The sequence below is a fragment of the Solanum dulcamara genome, chromosome 8, assembly GCF_947179165.1.
Source record: "Solanum dulcamara chromosome 8, daSolDulc1.2, whole genome shotgun sequence".
NCBI classification, from domain to species: Eukaryota; Viridiplantae; Streptophyta; class Magnoliopsida; order Solanales; family Solanaceae; genus Solanum; species Solanum dulcamara.
This window is the reverse complement of record NC_077244.1, coordinates 77,760,466-77,785,207: the sequence shown is the minus strand read 5'-3', so window position 1 is coordinate 77,785,207 and position 24,742 is coordinate 77,760,466. Positions and strand designations below refer to the sequence as shown.

At 36.2% G+C, this 24,742-nt stretch overlaps 4 protein-coding genes and 1 non-coding gene across 8 annotated transcripts; 3 read left to right on the top strand and 2 right to left on the bottom strand.

Annotated features, from left to right (window-relative positions):
* Nucleotides 1–1,415: 1,415 nt before the first annotated feature.
* Nucleotides 1,416–2,896, bottom strand: LOC129900279 (uncharacterized). The gene is made up of 3 exons (XM_055975213.1): nucleotides 2,382–2,896; nucleotides 1,878–1,949; nucleotides 1,416–1,720 (listed from the first exon to the last, which is right to left on the bottom strand). Exons 1-3 carry the CDS (start codon nucleotides 2,832–2,834, stop codon nucleotides 1,652–1,654), a joined length of 594 nt encoding a protein of 197 aa, XP_055831188.1. The 5' UTR covers nucleotides 2,835–2,896; the 3' UTR covers nucleotides 1,416–1,651.
* Nucleotides 2,897–3,000: 104 nt separating this feature from the next.
* Nucleotides 3,001–3,074, top strand: TRNAI-AAU (transfer RNA isoleucine (anticodon AAU)). Its single transcript has one exon. It is a non-coding gene; the product is annotated as a tRNA-Ile (tRNA).
* A 4,039-nt stretch (nucleotides 3,075–7,113) lies between these two features.
* LOC129901633 (auxilin-related protein 2-like) lies at nucleotides 7,114–14,115 on the top strand. Of its 4 annotated transcripts, none has more exons than XM_055976881.1 (9): nucleotides 7,114–7,239; nucleotides 7,485–8,162; nucleotides 9,112–10,792; nucleotides 10,895–11,039; nucleotides 11,452–11,549; nucleotides 11,678–11,743; nucleotides 12,372–12,461; nucleotides 12,981–13,157; nucleotides 13,597–14,115. In XM_055976881.1, the coding sequence occupies exons 2-9, from the start codon at nucleotides 7,576–7,578 to the stop codon at nucleotides 13,633–13,635; spliced, it is 2,883 nt and encodes a 960-aa protein (XP_055832856.1). In that variant the 5' UTR covers nucleotides 7,114–7,239; nucleotides 7,485–7,575; the 3' UTR covers nucleotides 13,636–14,115. The 4 variants fall into 4 exon arrangements, with proteins under 4 accessions (XP_055832856.1, XP_055832855.1, XP_055832854.1 ...); XM_055976880.1 differs by having other exon boundaries at nucleotides 7,114–7,375; XM_055976879.1 differs by having other exon boundaries at nucleotides 7,114–8,162.
* A 426-nt stretch (nucleotides 14,116–14,541) lies between these two features.
* Nucleotides 14,542–17,277, top strand: LOC129900689 (uncharacterized). The gene is made up of 6 exons (XM_055975702.1): nucleotides 14,542–14,912; nucleotides 15,033–15,067; nucleotides 15,953–16,132; nucleotides 16,373–16,423; nucleotides 16,857–16,915; nucleotides 17,003–17,277. Exons 1-6 carry the CDS (start codon nucleotides 14,833–14,835, stop codon nucleotides 17,102–17,104), a joined length of 507 nt encoding a protein of 168 aa, XP_055831677.1. The 5' UTR covers nucleotides 14,542–14,832; the 3' UTR covers nucleotides 17,105–17,277.
* Nucleotides 17,278–17,832: 555 nt separating this feature from the next.
* On the bottom strand, nucleotides 17,833–23,554 carry LOC129900662 (MLO-like protein 1). The gene is made up of 14 exons (XM_055975678.1): nucleotides 23,429–23,554; nucleotides 22,552–22,609; nucleotides 22,155–22,453; nucleotides 21,442–21,558; nucleotides 21,294–21,354; nucleotides 21,114–21,211; nucleotides 20,369–20,443; nucleotides 20,161–20,249; nucleotides 19,985–20,034; nucleotides 19,402–19,442; nucleotides 18,607–18,816; nucleotides 18,448–18,515; nucleotides 18,221–18,281; nucleotides 17,833–18,127 (listed from the first exon to the last, which is right to left on the bottom strand). Exons 1-14 carry the CDS (start codon nucleotides 23,552–23,554, stop codon nucleotides 17,933–17,935), a joined length of 1,548 nt encoding a protein of 515 aa, XP_055831653.1. The 3' UTR covers nucleotides 17,833–17,932.
* Nucleotides 23,555–24,742: the final 1,188 nt, after the last annotated feature.

Here is a 24,742-nt window from a genome sequence, read left to right as displayed (position 1 = left end):
ATTATCTTTCATTTCTACATGAGAAATTGATCAGATGAAGAACACAAAGACGAAAAAATCGGTACAGAGACTTACTAACCTGAGTCACACAGGGGAAAACTAGAGTCCTCAAGTATGAACTTGAGAAGGTTATTCCTAACAAATAATGCTGCATTCTTGAGTACCCCCAACAACAACAACAACATACCCAGTGAAGTCCCACGAGTGGTGTATGGGGAGGTTAGTGTGTACACAGACCTTACCCTACCTTAGGAGGTAGAGATTGTTTCCGACATTCTCGAGTACCCCATGCCCATAAAATACCTGCTTTCTTGAGTTCAATCAACAACCTCGTTTAATTCATAAACATGAATATGGTACAAATTGAACTGACCCAAAAGCATTAAAGACAAATGAGCAACACAAGAAAGTCAAGGAAGCACTGCAATTTTTTTTCCAGTTACACAACAACAACAACATATTCAGTGTAACTCCACAAGTGGCGTCTGAGGAGAGTAGTGTAAATGCAGACCTTACCCTATCTTGAAAGATAGAAATGTTGTTTCCGATAGACACTCAGTTAAATAGTATGTATTTCTAGATTGTTGCAAGTCTTCTACAGTCTCACATTAATGAATATGTAGGATGTAGCTGGCTAGATAACTCCAAGAAATAGATTCCATTTCCAATAATGTAGGAATTAGGGATAGTTGGAGAAAGATGGTATATGGTACTTGATACTTCCATGCTAACTGTATGAGAAGATGGCACATAAAATTTCTCAATTAGTATATGTTTATGTTACAAGGGGAGGTCTTGATCAGGATAGCTTCAATGACCAGTGTTGACCGAAAAAGTAGATGTTACTTGTTTAGTACTTCACATTTTTTAGTTGTTTCCCTGTATCTTCTTTCTCTTTTCATCCGAAAGCATTTGCAGTGGCAGGTAATTTGAGAGTTCAAAAGGAAAACATTTGAGATGGTCGAAGATAGAGACTTGCAGCAATCTCTCAGATATACAATGACCAGAAAAGTTTTGTGACCTTAACAGCTGCCCAACAATCTTCACTAAAAACCTTAGCTGCACTCAAAATCTTGAATCAAACTATCCAATCTAATAGGTGATACCAACAGCTGTCTGGGAAGGAACATGAGGAAGAAACATAAGGCCATTTGAATATTGTACATGTCTGTGTACTCTATATAATCTGGACAATCTGGAAAGAAAGGAACAACTGATGGTTCGATCCAAGGAAAGAGAGGAAAATTAGATGTTCAATAAGTGATATTCCCTTCAATGTTTCAACCTCATGATCAATGGGATAATATAAATGAATGTTGGTAATCTACAATCATACAACTAATTTTTCACCTTTTTTCTTGGTCATCCTAAAATTAGTATCTTTGAGAAAAACACATGTATTAATCAAAGTCTACTTAAGCCAAAGATCAATGGCAATAGACAATGAAAACAATAATATAATTCAAGGGACAAACATTGATAAAACCAAAGATATATTTATACAACAGAATGGTAGTTCAACATGGCACAACTAACCAACAACTAGTATGTTGAAGGTTCGAATTGTATGAGAAGGAAAATGCTGTGTTGGTAGGAGACTTTTAGAAAATGCAAAGCATCATCTTTGTGACTATAGCTATAAATTCATTCCCTATGCATTTAGGTCCTTGTCCGATGAGCTGTCGGTCATGATTTCATCTTCTTCATCATAATTCAGCTCCTATAAGAAAATATAAAAATTTCCATATCAATGTCAACAAAAGAAGCAGAAATTTGATTTGCGCTAAAATTAACCAAGGTCCATCAGATAAAGGAAATCAATTTTCATTGTATCTCTGTTGTAGCAGAGTAGATTAGCTAGTAAATGTACTACTTGCCTTTAAATGATCACCCTTTATCTTCTTTTCTTCTATCTTCTCCCTGAGCGTTCGAATTGGAGAAATTTTTTGCTGCAATATACATCCACCATCAATCAATTCCATCTCAATGTAAAACAGTTCATTCTTCGAATTCTCTATACCAATTTCACTGTGCCTGACATTTGAACTTGGAATCTCAAGGTGAATTTTGAAATAAAAATAAAACCAATATATACTTTGTAATTTTGTAACGAGGAGTTTGGAACACCCTCGCGGCCCTCTAGATCTGCCCCTGACTGTAATAATGTTCATTTCATTCAAATAAAACCAATATATACTTCAATTTTTTTTTGAAGCTTTCATTCAAATAAAACCAATATATACTTCAACTTTTTTAAAGCACTTTCTTTTTCGATTGATTGATTTTTATTACAAATACAGATTTTGAATATTTAAGCTTTCCATTATATATTGGTCAGACTAAAATTCACCTGAAAGCAATCAGAATAAAAATAGAGTTACCGTGCAGGATAATCTGAGCTCGTTCAATCGGAAAAGCCGATCAACTTCAAGCTCAAGCTGTTTCTGCAGCTCCCCTCTGTTTAAGAGCTCTTTCATCTGCAAATCCAGCATCAGATCCCTTTCTTTCAACATCTTCTCCGTCTTCTCTTTATCGCTTTTCAGCCTCTCGAGCTTTTCACGAATGGCACTAAGCTCCTCAGCTAACGATGAATCGAACTGTTCTTCCTGAATGCAGATGATTGGATTTGTTGCCTTTTTCGGAGTTGAAAAATCTGGATGAACATTCTCTTTGTTTGAGTTTTGAGTTACTGCGATCTCAATCAATTTTTCAGGTTTATTTGGATTGGTGGTTAGTGGAGTTGCCGGAGTATTCTTAGGTTGAAGAGGTTTCCGGCCAAATATTGGCCGATGGATCTGATTGTCGGGAAAAGGTGATGGAGCTGTTGACGGCATTTTATTTTTTTCCTATAGCTTTAATTTGTTGGTTCGAATTTGAAATGCTGAAGGCGGATAACAACGGCTACTTATAAAAATGTGTGTGTGCAGACTGGCACCAGAATCCAATGTTTTTGAGAAATACGTAACTAAGTATTAATTATACTAACTCAGTACCGTACAAGGCCCATTAGCTCAGTTGGTTAGAGCGTCGTGCTAATAACGCGAAGGTCGCAGGTTCGAGACCTGCATGGGCCATGATTCTTTTTGTGTTCATTTTTTCTTCATCTACTAAGTATCCACCCATCGTTGACAACCACTAATATAATATTATCAATCACCATTACTATCAACTTCATAAACCACTATTGATCATATTTTGTCTAATCATCATCCTTCTCGTTATTTTTTTCATTCTACCTTTAATTTTTCTCGTATTCACCATGCATAACTTTACTTTTCCTCATATTCACCATACATAACTGATTTGTCACACTTCCTTTCTAAATAAGACTATATGTATATTTTCTCTTCACAATTTCGAACCATTTTAACCTCTATATTCTTGATCTTGTCTATCACATATACGAAATATAATGAAATAAAACAAAAAAATTGAATCTTGACTATGGGCACCAATTGATTCCAAATCCAAATTAAAGTAAAAGAACCAATTGATTAGATTGAACATTCAACCATTACAGCTGTGCACCAATTGATCAAGAAACAAATATTCAAAACTTAAAAACTTTTTTGTTTCTAATTTATTTTCTTTAAGCCATATGAAAGATGCTGAAACTTGAGGTGTTTTGCCTCAAATAATCAAAGTACATTTTTCATTTTTTTTATTTTTTTTAAAAACAAAATTAACCAAATACTCCGATGAGTCATTTGGTTCATGGAACAAATGGTAACAATTCTGGAATAAATGTGAAATTATTTAATTGAATGAAACAAACATATATATATATATATACCAGAAGATTTATTGAATTGATAATCTTGTCATTATTTAATCTTGATATTATCATCTCCACAATACAATCTTGATATAATTTGTGGACTGACCCCTTATAATATTGGTTAAAGTGTTTCACATAATACATGTGAGTTTGATTTTCACTTCTCTTTTTCCCCTTTTTTAATCTCATAAAGCAATAAAAGATTTAAAATAAATAAATAAATAAATAGTGGTTTGGTAGTTTATGTTTGATCCAGTTTTATTAAGTTCAAGTCTCAATCAAAAAACCGAATTGATTGACTATTTATGGCAATTATAGACGTGTAAATCGAATAAAATATAATGAAGACCTTTCTTTGATTGCAAAATTGTCTTATAAAACATAGAAACAGATAAATTACATTTTAAGGCATCCTGTTCTATCTCATTATAAATGGAATTTTATATGTTTTCATTGTAGTCAGCAAACCAAACAGACAACCGTGCCTGTGTCAAAAATATAGTAATACTCATTTAAATAGATAGTGTATTTGTTTTTTCAAACTACTATAATAAAAACAGTAACGTCTCAATCTCAACAAATTGAATATATAAAAGGAAAAATCTATTGTTAAACCCATTTATATTACTTTATCCTGTTAATTTTGTTGGATTCATTTGAATTGTGAGTCTTTTGGAAATATTTTTTTTATTTTTGACTGAATTGTACCATTTATTACAAAAGAACAAAATCACTATTCTTAATAAGACAAGATATAATGATACACATTTTCAGATTCAACTAATTTGAAATCATATCATTTTTTTTTATAAACAATATCCCTTATAAAAGAATTTAGAAATTGAACCCGGAATTCATAATAAACAACAACAACAATAACCCAGTGAAATCCCACAACGTGGAATTTGGGGAGGGTAAAGTGTACGCAGACCTTACTCTTACCAAGGTAGGACGGCTTTTCCGAGAGATCCTCGGCTCAATAGAAGCATAAAAAGAGGTCAGATAAGGCTAAGAAGTACAAGAAGTTCAAAGCATTATGTGAAATCAAATAAAGCAAAGCAAATAACGAAAGTGTAACAGATAAAATAAAGTAATCAAAGTACAAAGAGTAGTAGATAGTAACAGAAATCAGAGCACAAAAAATTATAGTGCGCTAATGCGCCTACTAATAAGGAAGAATAACAAAACTTTGTGCTAGACTTCTACCCTAATATGAGTCCTCCACACCCTCCTATCTAAGGTCATGTCCTCAATAAGCTGTAACTATGCCATGTCCTGTCTAATCACCTCTCACCAATATTTTTTCGGCCTACCCCTACCTCTTCTGAAACCATCCATGGCCAACCTCTCACACCTCCACACTGGGGCATCTGAGTCTCTCCTCTTCACATACCCAAACCATCTCAGTCGCACTTCCCGCATCTTGTCTTCCACCGAGGTCACTCCTACCTTGTCTCGAATAGCCTCATTTCTAATCATGTCGCTCTTGATATGCCCACACATCCATCTCAACATTCTCATCTCGACAACTTTCATCTTTTGAACGTGAGAGACCTTAACTGACCAACACTCCGCCCCATATAACATAGCCGGTCTAACCACTACTTTGTAGAACTTGCCCTTAAGTTGTGGTGGCACCTTTTTGTCACCTAGCACACCAGAAGCGAGCCTCCATTTTATCCACCCTGCCCCAATACGATGTGACATCATCGTCAATCTCCCCGCTGCCTTGCATGATAGACCCAAGGTACTTGAAACTACTTTCTTTTGGATGGCCTGGTCACCAAGCCTAATTTCCGCGCCAACCTCCTGAGGTGTCTTACTGAACTTGCACTCTAAGTACTCTGTCTTGGTCCTACTCAGCTTAAACCCTTTAGACTCCAAGGTACGTCTCCAATCCTCCAGCTTAGCGTTAACTCCGCTACGAGTCTCATCGATCAGGACTATGTCGTCCGCGAAAAGCATACACCATGGCACCTCACATTGAATTTGTCGCGTCAATCCATCCATCACCAAGGTAAATAAAAACGGACTAAGAGCTGATCCTTGGTGCAACCCCATCACAATTGGGAATTGCTCTGAGTCCCCTCCTACTGTCCTTACCCTTGTTTTGACACCCTCATACATGTCCTTGATCACCCTAATGTACGCCACCGGTACACCTTTAGCCTCCAAACATCTCCATAGTATCCCTCGTGGAACTTTATCGTAAGCCTTTTCTAGGTCGATGAATACCATATGCAAGTCCCTCTTTCTCTCCCTATATCGCTCCACGAGTGTCCTCATAAGATGGATGGCTTCTGTAGTTGAGCGTCCCGGCATAAATTCGAATTGGTTCTCTGAAATAGACACCCTCTCCTCAACCTCATCTCCACCACTCTTTCCCACACTTTCATAGTATGGCTTAGAAGCTTGATATCTCTATAGTTGTTGCAGCTCTGGATATCCCCTTTGTTTTTGTATAGAGGGATCATTACGCTCGACCTCCATTCTTCGGACATCGTTGCCGTTTGAAAGATGACATTAAATAACCTAGTCAGCCACTCAAAACCTACCGAGCTCGCGCCCAAAATTCTCCAGGAATCTCGTCAGGTCCGGTCGCTCTTCCCCAGCGCATCCTACGCATAACACCAATAACCTGTTCGACCGTAATACTCCCGCAACACCCAAAATCATGACGCCTCCTTGTATGTTTCAAATCTCCCAACACAATCTCTCTGTCCCCTTCTTCATTCAAGAGTTTATGGAAGTATGACTGCCATCTCTGTTTAATGAGGGTCTCCCCTACTAATACTTTTCCATGCTCGTCCTTAATGCATTTCACTTTATCCACATCGCGTGTCCTTCTCTCCCGCGCCCTGGCTGCCCGAACAATTTTCTATCCCCGCCTTTCTCTTCTAGTTCAACATAAAGGCGTTCATAATAAAAAATGAAATAATATCCACCACTTTTTCTCGCTTTGAGACATAGCACATTTGAATTTGTACCAATTTTTTATCTTAAGGATATAACTTTATCTAATAAAGTAGACCAAATGTAAACTCACAACAATATATTTAGTAAAATTTTACGAGTTGAGTTTAGAAAATGTGATGTATGTATGATCTTATCTTTATCTTGTGAAAAAAAACACATTATTTTTGATAGGCCTTAAATTAAAGTAAAAATATGATAAAAAATAACTGAATTTTTTTAAGCAATAAGCACAAATAATAGAAACAATAGCAAGAAATTTACTAAAGACCCCGTTAGAAAGAAAAGTAAATGACACTCGACTATCGCAACTTAATTAAAATTTAAAAGTATAAAAATACTTATCACCTTTACCATTTTTATTTCTACCAAACAATATATTAGACTAAGAATCAAAATTTGGCCGAAAAAGTAAAAAGGTTCTTCCACGAAAATGAACAATCAATAACAACTGAGATAAAGAATCGGCGAGAAACAAGAAAACAAAGGTGCACGACGGAGGTGGAGGAAGAGGAAGAAAGGAAAAAAATTAAGAAAAAAAAAAGAAGAGAGAGAAACAGTCACCGTTACTCAGTCCTCCCCTCTTCAAACCCTAATTCCCTAATTTTCTCTCTCTACCTATACGTACATATATTCATATATAGATATTTATTCATGTTGATGTAATTTCTGATCATTCATCTTGATAATTCGGGTTGACCGTATTGGCCTTTCAATTTCTTCTAATTTTCAGATCATACCAGCAGCAATTGCAGTGTTTCCAAGGGCAATTCGGTCCAGATCTGAAACGGCTTGAATATTGACCGGATATACATATATCTTCGATGGATGACCTCGATGTGTTCGGGTTTAGACCCGCTGGTAAATCGGCTCCGATGAGATCCGACGGTGGAGATCGTCCTACTTCTTCCGTCCGATCATCGTCATCTTCACCATTGTATGATGATCCTGATGGTCTATTGTACAAAGACGTATTCGGTGGACCTCCAAAATACACCAAGTCTAGTAATAACAACACTAAATCCTCGTCGATGAATGATATCAATTACGATTCATTTTTCAAAACCGGCAAGGATTCGAATAGCTATAACTCCAACAATAAAACATCGTCGGTTCCGGTGTATGACAAGCCAGTGTACGACGAGGATATTTTCGATGGATTGCCAGGACTGAAGAGCAAATCGGAATCTGAAAAATCTGCATCCACTGTGAGATTTGACGACGACGTTTTTGCTGCAATGACTTCGCCACCACAACCAAAGATCAAGGACGAGCACTTTGGTAATCTTCTTGGGAATTTAAAGTCGAATGAGAAGGTAACAGAGCCTAAGAGTAGTACGAGCTCAAGTGCCAAAGAGTTTGATGATTTGTTAGCTGGTTTTGGGAGTAGCACTTCCACCACTAATAAGAGGTACTTTGTCATATTTCTCAAAGCTCTACTTGTTTCTCTGATCATTGTGCTTTAAATAATTTGAGCTATTTCTCACTCAAGTTTAAGTAATGACTAGAATTGGTACAATATTAAGGCATAGTTGTTTATATAGCTGATCCCAACTAGTTTGTGATTAGGAGGTTATGGACTAACAAAGAGAGAACATTTTACCTCTTTAAGATCATACAAACATCAGCTTGAAAGGGCTAACATGTAACGAATGTTACCCTCTTGCATGTCGAATAGGATAGAATGTATTACAAAATTCTTGTATCTTTTAGCTTTTTGAAATCCATATTTATTATTAATGTGTTGCTATATTATGTCTATATGCTCTCTATAGGCTGAAAATGCTTTAATTAGGTGAAGAACAGCAAATTAACTCTATGAGATGTCTCACAGAATATGTAAACTGTGGTACTTTATCCATACTTACAAAACAATGGTGGTGCTTTACCCATACTTACAAAAAAATGGTGGTACTTTATCCATAGAATAAAAATACAAAATATATAACTGTTGTAGTGGAATACATATAATTATGGTTAGCTTTCTCAAAGTTGTGGTAAATGTTGGTGCTTATTAGTTTGTGTGTCTTGCTCTTATCGTAGAACAAAGCCAGTTCATTTCTCCATTAGCTCTTTCACTTTTCACGAAATTCTTTTTAGACTGACTAAAAAAAAATTGACCGACTTTTTTGCGCAAATAATTATAGAAAGAAGAAGACAAGATAGAACAGGGTATCTCAGTGAATGACATTGATTAGACTGTATTTGACATGTTGGTGCATTTTTCCTTGGCATATCAGTTGCGATTAGTGTTGTTAATTAGAATAAATTGATCTACTCAAATGTACGGCCAAATTGTCATCTTATTTTTGTTATCCTGCAATTTGATTGTCTAATGAGGGACAGGTGGTTTTGGACAGGTCATTTACAGAATCTAGTCATTACTCCAAACCCACTGGAAATTCAAATCAAAGTTCTAGTGGTCTGGATGACCCTTTTGCAGGCTTAGGGTCAACCTCAATGCCGGCTTCGTCTAACCTGGGGGAGTTGGATCCACTTGAACAGATTGGTCAGCTTGGTAAATCTGGATATGCAAACTCTGAAGCTTCTTCGGTTAGTGGGGGAGTTCTTGATGATTTAGATCCACTGAATGGTTTTAGTAAGTCTGTCCCTCCATTATACTCTGCTAGGAATAACAGAGGGATGGGAGGGAGTCCTCAGAGGCCAGGATCAGGAAGAAGTGATACACAAGCCTCTTCTTCTAGAGAAAACTTTGGAAAATCTTCTTCTAGATCTTCTGATAGCCACTCACAGAAAAAGGTGCCCGGGGATGGTTTTCAGGACTCTCCTCTGTTTGACATGCCTTCAGCTGATCCTCAGAGATCTTTTGATCAAGCTGGTTCCCCCCCTCCATATGCAAGTAGCAATATTCATGAAACACACTTCCAATCAGATACACCCCCAAGATCAGAGGACCAAATGCAGCCTTCTGATGATGTATGGCTTAGTGTATCAGAGATTCCTCTTTTTACACAACCTACAAGAGCTCCACCTCCATCACGACCTCCTCCTCCAATTCCACGGCGAAATTCTAATTCAGAGGCTAGTTCCTTTGCTTGTAATGCAAGAAATAAGGGTGACAGATATTCTTCTCCTTCAAGTTACAACCAATACTCTCAAAGTCCTAAGCTTGTTCGTCCTGCAGCCAAGAGCCCTCCAACTTCTCAGTTGGACGAACTGCATGAATTTGCCATGGGTAAATCTCCCCACACTGTGGATGAAAGTGCAGAAGTTGTTTCTGGTGAAGATATGCATGCAAATTCAGTAGCTGCTGCATCAGCAGCTGCAATGAAGGAGGCTATGGATAGAGCTCAAGCCAAATTTAGACATGCTAAGGAAGTTCGGGAAAGAGAATCTGCAAAGGCAGCTAAGAGTAAGGAGGCTGTAAACCTGGACAGGGATGAACAAGCCATGCATGAACAAGCCATGCATGAGACACAAGAAAAAGAATTGAGAGAAAACAAGGAGAGATTAGAACGTGAACGTCAACAGAGGGAAAAAGAAGAGGAAGAGAGAGCACAATGGAAACTTGAGAGGGAGAGGGAGAGGGAGAGAGCCAGAGAGGTAGAAAGAGATAGGGGTAGGCAAGCTGTAGAAAGGGCTACTAGGGAAGCACGAGAAAGAGCAGCAACAGATGCTAGAGAAAGAGCTGTTGCTGCTGCTCGTTTAAAAACCGAAAGAGCTGCTGTGGAGAAGGCTGGAGCTGAAGCTCGAGAACGGGCTGAAAGGGCTGCAGTTCAGCGAGCACAAGCGGAAGCCCGTGAAAGAGCTGCAGCCGAAGCTAAAGAAAGAGCAGAAAAGGTAGCTGCAGAAGCAAGGGAAAAAGAAGCACGTGAAAAAGCTTCAGCTGCAAAGGCTGAGACTGAGGTAAGATGTCGAGCAGAACGAGCTGCAGTAGAAAGAGCTGCTGCAGAGGCTCGAGAAAGGGCAGCTACTGCTGCAAGGATGAACCAACAAAAGAATGATGATGATCTTGAATCCTTTTTCAATATGGGTTCTAGACCGAATAGTGCACCAAAGACAAGAACAAGTTCTGTAAATGTAAACAAAGCAACCTAATACACCAATTTAAGCCTCTTGCTATGCTCTATCTTTTATTCTTCAGTTTGGTAACTATTTCTTTTCTTCACCTGCCATTTCTAGGAGACTTCATTTGCTTCACAGTTCCAGAACAAGGCAGGTGCTGGAGGGCCAAAGCCAACATTTTCATCTACCACAACCTCCTCCAACAGGACAAAGGCATCTTCAACAACAAATTTTGCTGATGATCTCTCTTCAATATTTGGAGGTACTTACTTTTTTGCAGTTTCACTAGCAAAATTCAGGGGGTTAGTCACTTAGTCTGTACTACTAGTAAAGCCTCACAGACTAGATTAACTACCGTGACGGCGTTTCACTTTCTCCAACTTTACCTTCAATTGAATTAATGTCATGCAATTACAACTTAATTCAACACATCAGTTAGTAGCAGTTTTTCTTGAATAATTCCCTCAATTGTACAGAAGATTGTACTGAAGATACTTTTATTTGAACTGTTTCAATTTCTTACCATTTGTTTTTATATTGTATTTATACTTTAAGAAGTCACCGAGCCAATAATATGCTTACAGACAAACTAATGGCATACAAAATGTGTCATGTTGTTGGTTTTAAGTCTGTCTCATCAATTTCCTGAATACTGAATTATGTTACTTAACCAGCTGCTACGTCATCTGGAGATTTCCAAGAGGTTGAAGGGGAAACCGAAGAAAGAAGAAGAGCTAGATTGGAACGCCATCAACGAACACAGGAGCGTGCGGTATGCTCCCTGGCACATGTGTCTTTTCTCTCATGTTTGGATTGTTGAGGCAAATTTCTGTTTACAGCCTTTGAGCATGTCTTGCATAGCTTAGCTCTATATATAATTTATGTTATATATTTGCTCAGGCCAAAGCTTTGGCTGAAAAGAATCAACGTGACCTTCAAGTTCAGATGGAGCAGCAGGAAAGACACGTAAGTACTGTTTTAAGAAACAACTTGCAAAAGTACTTATAAATTGTCGTGTGCTCGTTGTAATTAGTGGAATACTCAAAAATCAATGCGTCTAATTTTCTTTGTATACCACTTTTACATGCCTATATCGACTTACTGAGTTATAAAACAATCATGTTGTTGCGGTGCTTATTTAGATGCCCCTTCTCATTTTTAAAGCGTATTTTCGAACTTTGATTGGAAATATTTTCTTTCTTCAAATTTTCCCTAAAGTTTGGGATCTTCTTTAAAGATGCAAATTTGAACTAGCCATGTCTGATATCAGTAGGATCACTTTCTTTTTTTTGGTGCTGAATGAATCATGTTAAGTTAAACTAAAGGAAGACTTCTCAAGGCCTTGCCTTTTGCTTCATGATCTATCCTAAGTATAGCTGAATGAGTTGAATATTGCTGATTCATAATTTCTGACTAAAATGTGCGCTGGCAGAGCTTAGGTGCATTGATATTTCTAGGATGCGCACACTATTTTTTTTGTCTATTGGCTTTTGTGATGTCTTTCATCCTTTTTCTATTTGCTCTGACTTCTATGATGTCTTTGCTGTTTTTTTACTTTTTCATCAATGTTGTAGTTGTTTGCTTTTTGTTACAGAGAATATCTGAGACGCTAGATATTGAAATCAAGCGATGGGCTGCTGGGAAAGAAGGAAATCTGCGTGCATTGCTATCAACTATGCAATATGTATGTTCCGTTTTATGTCCACTTATATGAGATCAGTTGTACCCCAGAACTGCTAGATTCCACTTAACACGCACTTGGTTATTAACACGAGAGAAGAGAAAATTTTAAAGGAGTTTTTTTCGTTGAACAGAAATTGCCAAACAAATGACACGCACATCCTTTCCATTTTGTTATCTCTGTATATACTTGCTTGCTAATCATAGTCATTTTTTTTCTTTTATGGGGTTGGGGTGTGGGTGTAGGTTGGGGGATTGTTGTCCTTCTACCTATTCATACTTGAACAGCGCTGGTGTTAAAAGTTAAAAACACCAAGCACACACACATACACAGGAAGCCATCATATCAGATAACAGATTTTTCTTCCAACCATAGAAATTTATGCACCAAAATACTTTGTATCTTAGAACAATCGTTACTTTTTTGTTTGACATTCACAAATAAATTATTTATGAATGGGGAAACCTATAATTTCTGAAACATTTGATTGTGATAAAGATATCAAATTGACTTGTGTCACAGGTGCTTTGGCCTGAATGCGGTTGGCAGCCTGTTTCTTTGACGGATTTAATTACTGGTGCTTCTGTGAAAAAGGTATATAGAAAAGCAACATTGTGTATCCATCCCGATAAAGTGCAGCAGAAAGGCGCCACTCTTCAACAGAAATATGTTGCTGAGAAGGTGTTTGACATGCTCAAGGTACTTTTATCACTGGTCAACATGCTGTTCCATCAGTGAATTACGAATTTGGTTCTTCATTAACATGCCCTTCGCATTTCTTCTTAATCAGAGTTTTTACTCCTTTATCACGAGGCATTAATAATCAATTAGTCTGTGGTTATGGGCTGGGTGGACCCATCAAGTCCAAATTCCCAACAATCCCACTTTTTTCCCTGGTATGTTGATTTTCAAGCCACGGGTTAAGGGTTCTGAACTTTATGAAGCCTCTTAAAAACAGATGTCCTGTGTTTTTATAGGAGAGGTTCTTATGAAGGCAAATGGCAAGTTTCATTTCTTGGCGTCTTTCCTTTTGCCTTATCGGAATCATCATTGAAAGATCCTTTAGTCGTCACTGCTTATGTCACTTTTAATACTCAAGCCTCTTGTGCTCTTTATTAAGTTCTATATCTTGCAATAGGAAGCATGGAACAAATTCAATTCAGAGGAGCTTTTCTAGATGCTGTCACCATTCATTAGCTTTGAGCTACCTTCAGACTTTTTGATAGAAGAGGTAGGAACAGTTTCAAAGCAATGCTCGTGCTGACTCTGCATTATAATCTTCTATCATCATGTGGTATTTGCTGCGCGGACGAAATGGGCCTTTATAGCAGTGATGGTTAAGTGCAATATATTACTCCGTTGCTGTAAATTAACGTCAGTGCGAAAGACATTTATGTTGAATGGCACTTGAATTGACTGGTTTCTGAGAAAAATGTCAGGCATTTTTCAGGATGTGCAGCATGAAAGGAGAGCATTGTATGATTGAGTTGTGAAGTTATACAAAATGTATTTCCCCTATTTATTCATCTCTAAAGTTTTTGTTTCTGCAAGAGAAGAACAGATCTCCCTTGCATCATTTTTTGAACTGATGTTGTATTGAGTATATCAGAATGATATTTTTGCACGATGTGAAAAAGGTGAATTTTAGTTGGGACCATGTGATTGTTTTATCGTTGCAGTTGAGTTTTTCCTCAACTGAGATAAATACTTAATACTACTTGCTACTTGCTACTTGCGGGAAGTAAAATTCCTTTTCCGTGAATTTTTGCTCAATGTTTTAGCCAAAATTAGGTAAAAGCTTGAAAAGTAAAAAAAAGGGCAGCCCGGTGCACTAAAAGCTTGAAAAGTATCGCTAGAATAATTGTCAAAGACCAAAGTTCTGCTTTGCAACTTGCATTATTTTTTTTTCTCAAACGAGAATCAAATATGAGTCAAGTCTATCTCTCAATATGTTTTAATATTATTCTAATAAAAACGAAATCATATGAAATTTTCCATTGATTTACGTCTGCCTATTAGTAGAACACATCGTTAAAAGTTTCAATTCATTTGATTGGAGGCCAGGGCAACAATAATTGATGAAGAAAAAAGACAAATAATAAAACTTGATGGGCATTCCTAGAGGATTCTTGAAAAGTTTGGGGATGAAAGTTGAAATTGGAGAGTACATTCACTCTCCCTGAAGCGCGTGACTTACATTTCTTAAAAACCAAGCAAAAATTTCACAATCGATCAATCAAAACCCTCAGCATGGACTCATCACACGTTCTCTGATGCTCAGCTGAGAAATATCACCGGAGGTTCAAAGGAAACAAGTGGCGGCGGCGGCGGCATTGCGTTGCGTGGCTATTGTTGAATACCAAGCGGAGATCAGATGCCGGAACATCCTGCTGCAGACGCATCAGCCACCGACAACAGCGCAACCGTCAAACGTTATGCTCCTCCCAATCAGCGGTATCATAATGATTTTGATTTACGAATCGCTCTTTCTAAATCTGGACATATTTTATCGAATTGCTAAATTTGGATGTGTTTTGTTGAATTGATTTCATGTGATTTTGTCCTTTGTATCAGGAATCGTTCACTCGGCAGGCGAAAATCTGGAGGAGGTAACTAGTTTTGATAAAGCTAGATGTAAAATTTTAATTATTTAAAGATTACCTTTTATTAATTGAGATTATGTTAAGCTTAATGCCTTAAACTTACATGTAATGTAATGTTATCACCAATGCTAATCTCACTTAATAGATAAACACAAGTAAGCTACTAAAATCTGATTGTGTAATTAAATGGTGATCATACATCAGATCTTGCCTGTGTCGATAGCGACATGTTTGAAAGTGGGAAGTCCGGAAGTTGCAATGTAAGTTGAATTGCCGATGAGATGAGCTAACTCTAGCTGGACATGAGAATTGTAAGATTGTTTCCGTACTAGCTGAAAACCAGTGGAAACTATATTTTTGATCTTTTAAGCTTGCATTATAAAGTTGATGACTTCAATGTAACTCCAAATATTTCTCTCTTATTATTATTGTAGCATCAACAAATCATGCATCTCAATACAACTGTTAATTTTTAGAAAAAGGAAGCAGTTTTCATCTCCGAGGTATACATGATACATGTGATCACAGCTATCACGTGTCTTTAGCCGTGACACTTTGGTATCACGTGTCTTTAGCTGTGATCAACTAGTAGAATTGACCCTTCTTTAAGGTTATACATGGTAGACTAGTAGACACCAACAAGATGAGCCAATGTCCAACCCCTGAGAAAACACGGGCAGGGTAAGTACTTCCTAAAATCGAAGTTGACATATTGACATAGAATAAAACCTTTAAAGAGTGTTATACTCTCAACTGGTTGACTAATTTTCTGTGATGTATGTTTCGAAGAAATAGGATAACTTGTGTTCTTTGCCTATTGGATTTTTGGCTGGATTTAGTCTTCTATACTAGGAATCTGGATCGATCTTTCTCTAATGGTTTAGTTTACAGATCGACTTGAACGAGCTAGCAACTATGCTAGTGATGGAGAGAAGAACCAAATGAGTGCCTCTAAGTCTATATCTACTGTAGCTGATGCTGGTGTCAATCGAGTGAATGAGTATCCTCCAACAAAGTTAATACCGCTACAAGGATGTTCTACAAGTGAAGCTTTTCAGCTACTGAATGATCGTATGTTTAATTAATCAAATCAAGAACTCCTAATTTTATCAATTCCGTTATCTATTTAATCACTTTTATCTCAATTACACTGTCATACTCCATATCCTTTACAGTTCTCCATATTATGATAATAATTTGGTAACCAGCTTCCGGTCTTGTGCATGAACATTTTATGATGCCTCTAGTTACTATGATCAAGAAGTCACAAGTGAGAATGATAGCTTTATGTTTTTAATTTTTTTTTGATAGGATGGGCGGCTGCTCTGAATGCTCACAATAATTTACCAGAAGACTCTCTTGGTAAGTAAAAGGGTGCCTCTCTACTAATCAATTGCTGTGATTTCTTCCTTGATTTTCTATGTAGAGAAGTTATTTGGGATACCATTTTGCCACCTTTCACATTTCAATTTGTGTTAGAAATGCATATTCTGTGAACATATATATTCACTGCATAATCAATCCATTCTGGTGCTTCTTTTGAAGGTAACTTCATTTATTCTTTTGGATGGTATGTTGAACAGTTCTAAGCCTGGAATGAGTCTGAGTTTTTGTTTTGTATTATATGATGCACCTCCTGGGTAGCCTGAGACCTAAATGCTCGCACTTCTAATGAAAGTAATAAAAGTAATAAGGGTTCATATAGTTGCAACTTGCTTGTGATTGAAGTATTATTGTTGTTCGTTGTTGTACTCTTCTGATCAGAACTAATTTGACGGTTGTTCTGTTTACCCAGAAAGGCCTGTAATGTACACAAAAAGATCACCTTGGGGGCATGCTATGCTTCCACATCAAGTAAGAGGCGGTTTGCTTATTCTCTCCCCCTTCCCTTCCCCGGGGTCAACTCTCCCTAAAGACTGAACATTTATCTTTTGTCTTTAGTTGATGTCACAAGCAGGAGCTGGATCTTCTACTGGCCAGAAGGATTTTCTAAGCAAACTTCAGATGGCTATGCTCAATGCACATGTCAATTTCAATGCCTAATTGCTACCCATCAAGTCCTCAAAAACTAAGTTGGGAGTTTGAGAATTATTTGCAATGCAATGTTAGATACCTGTTATAAGCCATCATCAATCCTGAATAACTACTACGTGTTTAACCTGTTGAAAAACTCTACTTGTGCATCATTAAAGTAGTAATTCTGCACCTTTCCACAATATTTCTATTTTTATATTAGTTACTGCACTACTTTTTTTCAATTTATGTTGCACCTTGACTATTTGATCAGGTACTTATCATCTCCCACTAGCTCAAACATCAGATAACTCTGTCCATCAAGTCTAGGCACATAGGAAGAAATTACCTAGACATTTTTTTTTTGTCTATGATAGAATTAGAGCTCTGGTCCTCTATGGTTTTCACTCACTTCAGCACTCTTGGGCGTTTGCTGCACTAATAATATTGTGGTTGGGGTCTCTCCGACCAATGCAACTACTAATTTGATGGGAAGAAAAGCCCTCACCAAAATGCGACGACAACATTCAATTAAAACTACAAACCAAACTTGGCAAATGCAGGTTGTGGACAAATGGTACATTTTACTTATATCAGTGCTAGACACATGGAGTAGTGATAGCCTAAGATGTATTATAACTATGCTTCAGTCTCAAATAAGTTGAGTTGGACGGTTTGAATTCCACCACCATGATTCTCCATTTCAATTCATCTTGCACAGTAATAATCTAAAGCTTCTTGGCACTCTTATCAATTGTCATACATACATATTCAAAACATTGAATTTTTCAACTGGTATATTTTATCATACCTAAGTTTTACAAAATACAGTCCAAATGACATGGATCTAAGTGTGAGCTAAACCTCATTTTGAGGGAGATCTTTGTGCCCACTTACAGACATTGGTGATCCAATAACAGAACCCTCAGTTGAAGGGGTAGAGCTATCTCTACCATACTTATGTCCCTTTTTCTTTTTTACCTTGTCAGCCCAATCCAGAAGGCAAGCTTGAACATGATTATCGAACATCGACTTCTTATAATGACTACCCATCTATAATTTCATGTATCAAAAAAATTAAGAAAATTTAAGTTTGATCGATAGAATTTAAACGTGTTTCATTAGCTGTTTTGAGTAAAAATTCACCTGTGTAACTAGAGCATAAAGTGGCAATGTGCTATAGCTGCATAAAACTTGAATGATTACCCTGGAAAAAAATAATGAAAACCACCTTCATATATGAACGTTGTGACGAATCAGATATTGTGGAAAATGGAAAAGAATAAGGGTCAAGAAATGCAACATGGGGGCTTATTTGAATTTTCTTCGCTGAAAAATCACACTGTATATACAAGAGGAGTAGTGAACTCTACCCTATGACAAGCCGAGGAATCACGAACACATATTTTCCCATAATGCAGGAATGAAAGCCATATTGGAACTACAAAGATAGAAAAAACATGAAATTAGGAAAGGAGCATTGAACTGTATTAAACACTGAATAGAATGGTATTACTTGATTAGTAACTTACCAAAATCCAGAAGAAAAATGCTATTTCAAAGGCATTTTGGAAGAGAATAAAATGTATCAAGAAGAGGATGATTTGAGGACGATCGAACCAAAAGTGATTATCAGATGGTGTTACAATCAATTCACCTTCAATTGCTACATGTTTTTCAGCAATTTCATGAGCTAACTGTAAAATCACATGCTCCAATTTTGTTCCCACAGCAAGCAGAAGCTTAAAAAAAACGAAATTGTTGGTTTTTTTAAAAGATGAGGCAGCAAAAAAGGGGTTAAAATGACTCTCAATGGATTGAATAGCTTTCAATAATTTTATCAATCATAGAGGGGCTTTAAATAGCCAACATAAAACAGCATAATTTGAAATTTAAAACAACCTAAAATATCTCAACAAATCAAACAACCTAACTAAAATTCAAAATTCAAATTCATTTAAACTAAACAATTTATTTTGATAAAAACTACTGCAGTAACTAAAAACAAGTTTCAACAGAAACGAAGAACGAAAAGGACACAGAGAAATCAAGTTAGCTCCCTGCTGCATAAGATTTGTTGTGCAAAACAAAAACACAAGACAGAAAAAAAATTCATGTTTAAGGTTCGATACAGATGTTGTCTAGCATTTGATTATGACTTGAATACGAATACCAGAGCAGATACCCTTATCGATTTTTCTTAACGAAGAAGGCCTAAATTGACAGTTATCACGAGAAGTGATCGTGTCTTGAATGTTTAATTCACAGATTTGGGAGATTGAAACATTGGAAACTACACAAGTGAAATTTATGATAGGGTCACTCACAATAAAAGGAATGAAAGCAATCCAGAAATATGTATGCCAACCTGCACAGGTATAATGATGTATTAATCTTCAAACCATAATCCCCAACACAATGACTAGAAAAATATATGCAACAAAAGAACCTTGGTAACATGAAACTAAGTCATATGGAAGTTATTCTATGCAAGCATTCTGTTTTCACAATATTATTGGGAGTATTATCATCTCAAGAGTGCTGAAAACGTCATGTTAAACGAAGCACAATAGCATTTTTGTAAAACTGGTGATTTTATCATAAGAAATATGGAACAATACTGTATAGATAAGCACAAACACTGCATTCAGTTTAACATTTACCAAATCGAAATTTTCATCAAATGGTCATATTTATAGGTATGTTGCCCATATATTTCACATCAAATGTGTCATAGGTTGGGTAATCCAAGTGCCTAATATCATGTGTTTATAAATTGGAAAGTCCAACTTCCTAAGAAACTATACGAAGAACACAAACTTCAATAAACTAAGAAGTAAAATGCAGCTTTTGCATGGTTCTAAACAACGGCAAGTTGAACAGCCATGTTTCAAGTTTGAATTGGCATACCATTAATGTTAAGCAACAAGAAGAGGATTACGAATATCCAGAGATACCAACTGCAAAGAAAACAGTAACAAGTTAATTTGAAGAACCAGCAGTGAGAAACAATGTTTTCAAACTCTTTCTAAGGAGTTGGAGAGGAAAATCACTATAAGAGCTTTAGCATCATTATGATCACTTGCCTGATACCGACAACTGTCCTAAAATCGTCTTCCAGTGCACGTATCATGTACCTATGAAAATTGAATCTTGGATTTCCCCTGCAATGTGTCTACACAAGGAATATGCTTTTACTATATTTTAAGCCAAGTAAAATCATTCAATACATTGTAAAACAAGAAGTTAGCCAGTATCTAACAAGTAACAACTAGAGCAAAAGAACATAATTACCATAATGAATCCCAAACGAAGCGCTCTGTAGTCTGACTCGTTGACAGAAGCATAAAATTGCTTGAAGAAAGAATGCTGCAAATTTTCACCAAGTCACAGCAAGTTGTAAACTTGTGACAATTTAGCAAAAGACAATGAAAATCATATAGCAATAACTCTACATATATAGCAGCAACTAGATATTGGAATTTGAGTTGTTGGAGTCATGAAACAGAACTTAATTAATACTAATCCGAATTGGAGAAAGAAAGAAGGTGACACCATATGAGTGTATCGCGAGTCATTTGAGTGCTTATGGCAAAGCATCACACACTAGAGAAAAATGGGAGTAGAAGTGGAAATCTATGCACATAAACATAGATGAATAGCATCTGCCCCATCTTCACTAGCATAAATTTATGATGTTTTTCTTTTCTATATGCACCGATAAAATTTCAACCAGGAATAGACCATTTCTGCACTAAGACACGATTTGAGGACCAGTTGGCAGGATAAATCTTGATAGTGACAGAAAGATACATTATTATTTCAGTCCAAAGTTCAAAAGACTAACATATAATCTCGTTATATTCAAAATTAAGTAACCGCATTAACCAAAACCAAAGAAGAAATGAGTAAAGGCTGAGGTAACCTAAGATGTTTTATATACTAAAAAGAAGTTTTTTTTCCGTATGTGGACTTATAAAGATGCCATATTGTTCGCGGAGAATGGCCAACAAGGTTAGTAGGGAGGGGAAAAGCTTACCACCCAACCCAAGATGGCTGATTGTCCACCGATACCCTGAAATCGATTCCTGATGAAATCATGTTCATAGACATGGGTAACTGCTGGTTTCAGATGAGCTGCAAAACGGAATATCATTATTACATTTCAACCCTTTACTTCCTTTCCTCTTTAGTCATCTTCATGGGCGATGATCCATACCATATTCGGATTCATAATCATCTTTTACGATTGCATCCTCCCATTGCTTCCATTGACGTATCTAGGCCATTATTAAAAAGTTCACAAACAATGAATTAGCCCAAAAGACAAAGTAAAAGAAACCGAAGCAGAAAAGCTTAATTCTGACCTTTGCTCCTCCAAATACAATAGTCAGAACAGAGAAAGTCACATGCACAATAGCTAGGACAAAGATAAAAACGTGAAGGTGATGCAACGCCTCAAGAGATAGCAACGGGACCTTATTCTGAAAATATAATGAAAAGGATTATAATTAGAATTGAACGCAAGAATAGCACATAACACTAATGTTTGAAGTCATGTAGTCTAATATCAAAGGAAAATTTGCTATAAATTTTCGGAACCAAAATTTGCAATAGTCAACACAATATTGATCTTTCACAGCTCGTCTTACTTGAAATCAATAAGAATCCATACCAACAAGTTTGTTTGTTTTGTCACAATGATGCAGTAGACCTAGCAGGATATAACTCAGAGTAGGAGAAATGTAAAAGTTATAAAACCAAAAAAGTTACAACACAAATTTCTTTTTTTTTCTTTGTATAGAAGCATCGATCACATAACTTGTCCAGCAAGACAATATATCATATAAAAGAAACAACAATTAGTTTTACTTAACAGGTTCTGAATAGATAATTTGTAATTATTTTAAGAAGTTTTTAACAAAATATAGGGGGTGAGCCAAAGTTAGTGGATTCTGCCAAACTCGTAACTTGCAAACTGGCTCTGCGCCTGACCACAAGAAACAGATGTAACAGAACATCACAAACGCAAAGTATATAGCTGGAAGTAAGAGGAAGATAAGAGCAATGACTTAAGTACTTTATGATGGCAGTAACCCTCAGCAGTCATTATTTCTTCTGCAAGCAAATGCCGTTGATGGTGAGGACCAGCATGATAGTGAACCGTCTGATTGCTAACATGAGGTTCTTCATGAGATGGAGATGCAGATGGAGATGGAGATGGAGGTGGAGATGACGATAAAGATGAAAATGAAGAATGCTCCAACGATAACGAGCAGAGAAGTAAATGTGTTACAACACGAGGAGGCACACAGAATTTGACAATGCGACTTTGAAATACCGTTAACAGCAGGGATATAAACCCCAAGAGCATCAACTCTGCACATAATACACATTTCACAAAACAGTTCTTATAAATGCAACCTTAATTGATAAACTTGAACTTTAAAGAACTACAATGTTGGATATTTTCGAACCTTCTTTAACTTTCTGTAAGGCTTCATATAGATGCTTTTGTTTCTTCTTCTTCAGATGCTGCACCAGTGGCAAAGCCAGAGATTTCATTAAGGGTGTTCAAGGTTCAATACATATGTATGGAAATAATTTTTGACCTATATACATAAGTATAATTTTCCGATGAAACGTGTTCAACAACCACCTTTGACTCTATGTGGTGTAGCTACGTACAGGTTGCATATATTGTTCGCATAATAACAGAACTTGAGCAACTATTAGAATAAGGCAAAGCAACAATGACCAATAATAACAATCACATTTCAAAGCCTAAACAAGTTCGGATCTGCTATATGAATTCTCTATATCATTTCACTCTGTTTAATTTGTAAACAGTTTCATAACGTGGCAAAATAGAAAAGGAAAAATAAAATGATGTAATCTTAGCCAAATGTTGAAATTCAAATTAACTGCGGAGAAAGTAATAGAAAAGAGAAGATCTTATATTTCATAAAGATCCTGTTTTTTATTATTGTTATCGTTATATATGTTGATTTCTTAACAATAGACAGATTCAAACATGACAACAAAATGCATATAATTGTTGTTTTCCCAGAAATACCAACAAAATCTTTTACAAAATGGGGTAGCCTGGTGCACTAAATTCTCACTATGTGTAGAGTTCCAAAAAAGGCTTGGGTATAATGTACCAACCTTACACTGCATTTCTGCAAAAATCTTTTATTACATAACATAATCTCAAATGGTTTAAATGTTTTCAGAACAGAGGATATTTTTCTTTTTTTTTGGTAATAACCATATTGCACTTTCATATAACAAATTATATTAAACAAATTGTTGAACTTTTTTTTTAAAAAAAATTAAATCTTTTTTTTTAACCTTCCCAGTATAGTGGAGGAGGCGTTCAAGAGAAAGAGAAATTGAAACAATGACGGTGCACACAGCAGCAACCACCCATGTTGGTGTAAATTCCAATGACCCTTCATCCTCATCACCACCACTCATATATTATGTTTTTCTATGCTTTAATTTCTTGTGAATTGTTTCATGGAAACTGCAACAATTAATTAATGAAATGAAACAGAGAAAAGAGAATCACACCCCAATTTGGGGGAGTTATTATGAAATGATTGATGATCAAGAAAAGAATTGAAGAATTTGGAGGAAAATTGGCAACAAAAAAAGAAAAGAAGATACGGCTATATTTTCCGACAACGTGTTTGCATGAATGATGTTTGATATGTTTTTATTTTTTAATTCGTTTTCATGAAATGATGTTTATATTGTCTTTCTCGTTTTGTAAGGTTTATAAAGATTGGTATTAATTTAATATTTTTTAAAAATAAATTGGGATTGAAATATAACAGCTATTACATTTATAATATTTAAGTTACACTTACGATATTCCGCTTTAGCTGATAATTATGACCTATAATTTTACAAGTGCACAAGTACGCACTTTAACTATCTAAAATTTTAAAAAATAGACACATTCATCCTACACGGCATTCTATGTGGCAATTTTGTGTCCTACGTGTATTATAACACGTAGGACATGTGTGTCTACTTGTTCAATTTTATACAAATTTAAGTGCCTACTTGTGTACATCAAAAATTGGAGGGTGCAGATGTCATCTGAAGCCAAGTTAAAGGGCATATTTATATATTGTGCCAAAAAAAAACAAGTGGAAGAAAATCTCATACTACCTACCTTTTTCCCATTTAAACAAAAAGTCATGATCAAAGTCGGACATCCAAAATCACCACGAACTAATTTGTTCTTTTTAGATATTCGACTTTGGTCAAGACTTCATGTGTATGACATGATAAAGGTATATTTAAGTTCAGTTAGTTAAGTAGACATGTGTTTTTAAGATTGACAATAGTTAAACTAATAATTCGAGTCAAGTTTAGGGGTATTCAATACTTTTATTTTTGGAATAAAATTTTGAACTTTGATGTTCTGGTGATAGTTACAAGGCAATTGAATGAATAGAACCGTTTCAAGGTATGGCTGCTTTTTGTTGTTCCGTATGCCTCTATTTTACTTCTATCTTGCTATTGTTACTACTTATGTATTCATAAATATTGTGTTTTTGGTTCTTCTATTTGTTTTTTAGCCGAGGATCTATTGTAAATAACCTCTCAAGGTTTGCGTACATTTTACCATTTCTCAGCCCTCCACTTGTGGGA

Bases quoted from the DNA above. Each gene is read 5' to 3' on its own strand.
- LOC129900279 (XM_055975213.1), bottom strand. From the start codon at position 2,834: ATGCCGTCAACAGCTCCATCACCTTTTCCCGACAATCAGATCCATCGG. The intron at 1,950-2,381 runs GTAACTCTATTT...TGTATATTGCAG, and splicing joins AGCTCAGATTATCCTGCACG to CAAAAAATTTCTCCAATTCG. The intron at 1,721-1,877 runs GCAAGTAGTACA...ATTTTCTTATAG, and splicing joins TAAAGGGTGATCATTTAAAG to GAGCTGAATTATGATGAAGA.
- LOC129901633 (XM_055976881.1), top strand. From the start codon at position 7,576: ATGGATGACCTCGATGTGTTCGGGTTTAGACCCGCTGGTAAATCGGCT. The intron at 8,163-9,111 runs GTACTTTGTCAT...GGTTTTGGACAG, and splicing joins ACTTCCACCACTAATAAGAG to GTCATTTACAGAATCTAGTC. The intron at 11,550-11,677 runs GTATGCTCCCTG...ATATTTGCTCAG, and splicing joins AACGAACACAGGAGCGTGCG to GCCAAAGCTTTGGCTGAAAA.
- LOC129900689 (XM_055975702.1), top strand. From the start codon at position 14,833: ATGCCGGAACATCCTGCTGCAGACGCATCAGCCACCGACAACAGCGCA. The intron at 15,068-15,952 runs GTAACTAGTTTT...TTTAGTTTACAG, and splicing joins CAGGCGAAAATCTGGAGGAG to ATCGACTTGAACGAGCTAGC. The intron at 16,133-16,372 runs GTATGTTTAATT...TTTTTTTGATAG, and splicing joins TTTTCAGCTACTGAATGATC to GATGGGCGGCTGCTCTGAAT.
- LOC129900662 (XM_055975678.1), bottom strand. From the start codon at position 23,554: ATGAGTGGTGGTGATGAGGATGAAGGGTCATTGGAATTTACACCAACA. The intron at 22,454-22,551 runs GTTCGAAAATAT...TATTATGTGCAG, and splicing joins CTTACAGAAAGTTAAAGAAG to AGTTGATGCTCTTGGGGTTT. The intron at 18,516-18,606 runs GTAAGTTACTAA...CTATCTTTGTAG, and splicing joins CATTTTTCTTCTGGATTTTG to TTCCAATATGGCTTTCATTC.